The following is a 6,770-nucleotide window of genomic DNA, read 5'->3' as shown; positions in this document are numbered from 1 at the left end:
AGTGAACTCCAGAAATACTTCGTGACTAATTTATAATTTTAGGGGAGTCCTTTAACGCACCAGTATCATCTGTTATCAGAGGAGCAACTGTCATGATGTTGACCCTTTCAATTATAATTGATTTGATATAATGAATAATAATACCGTGAATCATCATTTTGACAAACAATATCATGTTTTATATATTCAAAACAACTGAATATAAGAGATAAAAAAAAACAAAAAACTGATAGATTAATTAATTTGTTGTTAATTTGTTAATTAGTTTGTTTTTTTCAGAAATGGACAAACCTTTTTCTCCAGGAACAATATGCAAAAAGATTCTTGCTCCCCCGTGTGTGTGTGTGTGTGTGTGTGTGTGTGTGTGTGTGTTTACTACATATACTTGCTGCATTTTTTCAGCGGGTTGGCTTCCGAGCAACAGCATGATGTCACAGATATTGATTACTCTGCATTTCTTCACTTTTTGGGGAAATGCCCTCAGCAATGATTTACTGGTTCTGATCTGAACTGGGCTCTTTTCACTCTGTGCTGTCAATGTAATTGCTGACACGATGTGCGTGACATATCTTGGATATCTTCTTCTGCTTTGGTTCCCAGGAGTGCTACATGGTAAGAACATTACATTCTATCACATTTCATTTCAGAGTTTGAGAGAAACACTGCAGTACACTGCTCTCTTATCACTGTTTCAGCACAAAGTGCAGCACAGCCGTGTGTTGCTCCCCGCCTGCCTCATGGTTATATTGTCCCTGAGCAAGACCAGTATGCTACTGAAACCAAACTCACTTACGCCTGTGAAAAAGGATATAAACCAGCAGTGGAGGGTTGGTGGGCAACAAGCACATGTCAAAGTGGCACATGGTCTCCTGAACCGGAATGCATAGGTAAGAGATCTGCAGTATACTATATCCACTGCTGAAATCGTGCAGAACCCAGTTTAAACTGTATGTTGCCTGTCATGTTTTATGGGTTAATACCACTTAAAAAACATAATTTATCCACATGGTTTTCTTTAACTGAAAGGTGCACAAATTGCTCTGATACCTACAGTAACATTTTAAAGGGACACTATGTAGTTTTAGGGTAATAAATTAAATTAATTAATGAGGTAATAATGCAAACTCAGAAATATATATTTTTTTCCATAACTGTATCAATAAGCTGTTCTGGAGGAAATTAAGGTCCCAGAACACTGTTTGAAATTAGAAAGGTGGCAGGGTCCGCCACATATAAACACATTAAAACAGAATGAAACTGTGTTGTTTTAAGGTCAGTTTATTTATTCAGATTATTCAGTCATGAAAACACAGAAAGTTTGCTCATTTTGTTTCTTTAAGCATAATGGTCAATGAAGATCTTTCTCTTCTGATTAGAATGTGCTTCTCCTGAACTACATACTGCACCTTAAAATGTTTATTCGTCTTTCATGAAATGGGGCTCCAAGTGACTCAAATATTGTCAGATTTACATATCTTCCAAGAGACCAGCTAGCCATTGGCAGCTTTGCCCACATTCGGCTGGTTAGCCTTTAGTTTAGGACAGGACTTCCTAGGGTGCTCAGTGATTGGGGCTAAAGCTGCTAACATTAGCTGTCAATGGTCATAAATATCTTTGTGTGATTGTTTATTTTGTCTCCCTCAGTGGAACAAGCCTGTATTCCACCAACGATACCCAATGCAAAGTACTCAGAAAGCCTCACTGGTTGGTATAAAGACGGACAAAAAATTTGGATCACTTGTGACAAGGCATATAAACTAAAAGACAATGATGCCACAACTGTATGTACGAATGGATCATGGTCCTCTGTGCCAGTCTGTGAGAGTAAGTCTGTCAGATGTTCTGCACCAATGAGCTGTAAAACTATCAGTGACTACAACGTCCAAACCTATTGATGATCAATGTGCTGATTTTCACAGGAAGTGTCGATGCATGTGGTGCGCCCCCTAAAGTACCGCATGCCGTCATCATGGATCACGGACACCAGGAGCTGTTTGCTGCAGATACAGAGCTGCGGTATGAATGTGAAGATGGATATACTGCAGAGGGAGCAGGCAACGACAAAACCATCGTGTGCATAAAAGGAGCCTGGACTAAAGGCCCGACGTGCAGTAAGTGGACAATGTGCTGAGATATGCTGTGATAAATATAGTTTCTACTGAATGTAAAAGAGAAAACTGACCTGTTGTTAATCCTCCCTGAGCAGTGATTGTCCAACCACAGATGAAGAATCTGTAACTGAGTATGAACTCTGGAACTTTGGATTTCTTTAGTCTTGGACTAAAAATGGATAAGCCGGCTGGGATGCAGACTCCTGGGACATGTGCTGTAGCTTAGCCTCTGTGTTTTAGCATCATATCCATAGATGGTATAATGTAGCCATCAAGTGCCTATTATAGACCTTTTCACAAGTTTTATTCGTTTAAAAATGTCATTCAGAGTCTTTAACTCCAAGTGTTAGCATTAGCGCATGTTAGCTAGCGACAGGTGATAAATTCAGCTAGTGACAAAGCTATGTAAGTGGGATCCCTGCTTCTGTTAACTTCTGTGTGAGATCAACCCTCGTTGTATCAAACATTACAGTACTTTGACATTTGGGTGGTAAATCTTCCACAGTTGTGCTCAGAGAGATTCTGATGGCATCAGTTCTGTAGAGATTGTAAACACAGTATAAAGTACTTGCACCCTGTAGTCAGTGTTGTTAAATGAACCCAAAGATATTACCTGAGTTAAAGTAAAGATATAGTGTTAAAATATTACTTCCCCCACACAAATAGTACTTGAGTAAAAGTAAAGTAATGTATCAAAAAGTAAAACAATACACACAAATTAATCAAATTCGTCCGAGTTGTTTATTGACAATAAGAACTTCAGAATGATCATCCAATATTTAGAATTCTTCTTATCTGGCTGACTGAATCTTTGGTTTTAATGCAATTGCAGATAAAATACATTAATCTGAAAGTTCACTACTTTTAGGCTGACTACTAGTAACTTAAGTTTTCAAATAAATGTAATGAAGTAAAAGTGCGATTTTGCCTTCAAATTGTAGTTGAATGGAAGTATTAAGTAGTAGAGAATCTCTAGTATAGGACCTCTAGGCTCCTGGGAGAAAGAGGTTTTCAGGCCCGGGGCTAGCTGGTTAGCATGCTAACTTCTGTAGATATGCTTGACAACAAAATACAGACATCTGTGACACAACATCAACACTGTTATTTCTCTCATTCTGTTGATAATTGTTGTAACTGTGTTAAAAACTAAAGTTCTTACATATTGCACCTTTAAAGATCGGTGAAGCAGAAGAGCCCGAACTTGTTCCTTTAGAGCAGTGGTTCCCAACCAGGGGTACACATACCCCTAGTGGTAGACGAACACATTACAGGGGGTACGTGGAAATTTTAATTATGTTAATTTATTTCCTAGACGATGAGTAAATATTCTCAGTCATTTAATTAGCCAATTAATAAAACGGTACGTGTGTGCCACAATTAGTTCCCCCGGGGAGACAATAACCTGTGGCACAACTGTTAAGATAAATGCCAAGGTCGCGCCAAAAAACTCGCCAACCTGCAAGCAAATATGGATAAATGGCTGAAACATCCAGTTGCTCTGGACCCAGGAGAAACGAAAGAAAGAGACGGAACCTAAACCTAGGCAGTACAGTAAAAACTATTTTATATGGATTCACTTCTACATCCTTGGATCCTCCGCAGCCTCAGTGTTTCTTTTGCGGTGAAGTCCTGGCAAATAGCTCAATGAAGCCAGCCCATCTACAGCGACACCAGAGCAACAAACACTCGGGAAATGTAGGTAAAACTGAGGATTTTTACAAAAGGAGGCTGTCGGAATTTAAGTCAGGTCAGACTGTAATGATGAAAGCCAAACATGTGTCAGCCAAAGCATTGGAAGCATCTTACGCCGTATCTCTACTTGTGGCTAAATCAAAAAAGCCTCAGTCTATTCTGGAAGAGCTCATTCTCCCGGCAGCAACTGTTTTGGCTGAAATCATGATTGACAGGAAAGCAGCCGACGCACTGAAGAAAGTTCCTCTCTCGAACAACACCGTGTTCCGTCAAATTGGTGATTTGTCCGTTAATATTATCGGACAAGCGGTGAACAAAGTAAAACAAGCCGGTCAGTTCGCTTTGCAGCTGGATGAGATGACAGATGTGAGTGGAGAGGCTCAGCTCCTGGCCTACGTTCGCTACAAAGATGTGTCGGACATAAACGAGCATATTTTATTTAGCAAAACGCTGCCAGGAAAGACCACCGGGGAAGAAATCTTCCAGGTTATAGACAGCTTTTTCAAAGAGCATGATCTGCAGTGGAAAACCTGCAGCCACATCTGTACTGATGGCCCGGCTGCGATGGCAGGAAACGCGAAGGGACTGCTTGGACACATCAAAAAGGTCAATCCAGACATTAAATGGATGCATTGTATCATTCATCATGAAGCACTGGCTAGTAAGAGAATGAGCACTGAGTAAAGCGCTGTTATGGATGATGCTGTGAAGGTGATCAATTTCATCCAATCCCGGCCATTGAATCACAGACTGTTTCAAAGTCTTTGTCATGAGTGGCGCAGAGCATGAACAGCTGTTGCTTCTCACAGACGTTTGCTGGCTGTCTCGTGGGAAAACACTGCTGAGACTTTATGAACTTCGCAGTGAAGTCTGTGTGTTTTTGACGGAGCATCTGCATCCTCTTGCTGTGGTGTTTGAGGACGACAAGTGGGTGGCGCGCCTGGCATAGCTCACTGATGTGTTTACCAACCTTAACGAGCTCAATCTATCACTTCAGGGTAAGGAGTCACACATCCTGAAAATGTATGACAAAGTTCAAGGATTCACAAAAAAAGCTCAAACTATGGGAAAGGAAATGTGATGAGGGAAAAGTGAGCGGTTTCCCACTACTTGATGCCCATTTTGCCTCCACTGATGTTGCCAGGGGTCCAGTGGTCAAACTGGTGCAAGCACATCTGTCCAAACTCAGCACTGATTTCAGCGAGTACTTTCAGGACATTGATGCAAAGTCAGAAAGACTGGATTGGGTGAGGAACCCATTCTTTGTGAGTGAGAGCAGCAACAACCTTCCTGCAAGGCTGCAGGAGCATCTGATGGATTTATCCTCTGACCAGGGGCTGAAAATGGCAAATGCTGAGAAGACATTGACCGAGTTTTGGTGTGGTGTGGAGAAGGGATATGCTGAACTGGGAAAACACGCACTGATTGAACTTTTGCCTTTTGGTTCAACTTGTATGTGTGAGGTGACCTTCTCAGCTTTGACACACATCAAAACCAAGCAGAGGAACAGACTGAATGTGGAGAGCAGCCTGATAAACACTGCCCCCAGAACTATCAAAGCTTATGAAAGACATGCAAGCTCAACTGTCTCATTAAAGCTCACATGACTGATGAAAAGGATTCCTATAGTGAGTCTGAATATTATTTTTATTAAGTGTTTTGTTCCTGATTTTTAAAGTTTAAATGCCTGTTTAAAGGGGACTTATTCAGCAGTTTCATTTTTTGTGGTAAATGTTAAAGAGGTTTACATAAAAAAGGCAGGTTTATTATTTATTAAGATTTCTTGTCTGTCTATTATTTTTTAAGGCAAACAAATTGTTAATTTATTTATTTTTCATTGAGTTAAAAATAAAATGCAGGATAATTAAATGTTCAAATTGAGGAGATGAAGTAAAATGATTTTCATTTCATAATCAGTTGTGTAACGTTTCATATGACCACTTTTGGAGAATCATCAACACTCATGAGTGAGGGGGTACTCATGGTATGACAAAAAGGCTCAGGGGGTACACAAGACAAAAAAGGTTGGGAACCATTACTTTAGAGAACCAACACTAAAACTTGATGGTGTGCCACGGGACAAAAGCAAACACCTATTGTTTTGTTCTGTGACATGGTAAATGGTCCTCAGATCACAAGCTCGCTTAATTGACTGGCAAGGGTAACTCTGCGATTATGAAAAATGAAAACAATAGGGATCCTTCTATCGAAGCATTTCTACCTCCCATAAAATAAAACATCATAAACATTTCTATTACAATTATTATAATAATATTTTATTTTATTTCATTTAGAAATGTCTGGTGAGTTAAATGAAACCTTATTTTGTTACCCCTCAGGCAGTTCATCCGCACCAGGTACTGGACAGGGTGGATCCACAGAGGGAGCAACAGGTGGCAGTGAGACACAACCAGCAGGTGGAGTATTGGGTGTGGATGAGTGTGCATGTATCTCTCCAGTCTGTTCTGTCTGTAGTATTTGTGCTACATTTGTCAGGCATCTACTTGCTGACATGGACGACCGACACAGATGGACACATAGCACCAAAACTACACAAGAATGTGTCGTCATGTGTTAAATTTGAAGTTATTTTCTGTTGGAGTGAATCTTGACTTCTCTCTCATCCTGTCAGGCAGAGGAACCAAACCAACTACTGGACATGGAGGAGGTTCATCTGGCAGCAGTCTACAGCCTGCAGGTGGAGGTAGGCTAGTGAAAAAATAACACTTCACTGTAGATTAAAAAGAAGAAGAATTGTTAGGATAAAAAATGTTCAGACAGAAATGAATGACAAAGAAGGTAACTAAAGTACACATAGTAACTGCAGTAGAAGTGACTATGTGTCTCATGTTCTCTGTATTTATACCTTCATCTGTTCTGTGTCTTACAGGATCTTCTACCACCTCTGACTCAAACGGGGGAGACAGCAGACCTCCATTCATACCAAGTAAATCCTTCACATGCATT

At 40.3% G+C, this 6,770-nt stretch overlaps 1 protein-coding gene across 1 annotated transcript in view; it reads left to right on the top strand.

Moving 5' to 3' along the window:
* Positions 1–453: 453 nt before the first annotated feature.
* Positions 454–6,770, top strand: part of LOC115572358 (complement factor H-like) — a 35,214-nt gene continuing 28,897 nt past the window's right edge. Inside the window, exons 1-7 of the mRNA XM_030402344.1 lie at positions 454–612; positions 696–887; positions 1,645–1,824; positions 1,920–2,111; positions 6,143–6,220; positions 6,436–6,507; positions 6,694–6,750. Of these exons, the coding sequence (XP_030258204.1) occupies positions 555–612; positions 696–887; positions 1,645–1,824; positions 1,920–2,111; positions 6,143–6,220; positions 6,436–6,507; positions 6,694–6,750 (829 nt within the window). The 5' untranslated portion in view covers positions 454–554. The remainder of the gene's footprint in view (positions 613–695; positions 888–1,644; positions 1,825–1,919; positions 2,112–6,142; positions 6,221–6,435; positions 6,508–6,693; positions 6,751–6,770) is intronic.

This window comes from Sparus aurata, chromosome 21, assembly GCF_900880675.1.
Source record: "Sparus aurata chromosome 21, fSpaAur1.1, whole genome shotgun sequence".
NCBI classification, from domain to species: Eukaryota; Metazoa; Chordata; class Actinopteri; order Spariformes; family Sparidae; genus Sparus; species Sparus aurata.
The sequence above is the reverse complement of the archived record's forward strand: the minus strand, read 5'-3'. Positions and strand labels throughout refer to the sequence as shown.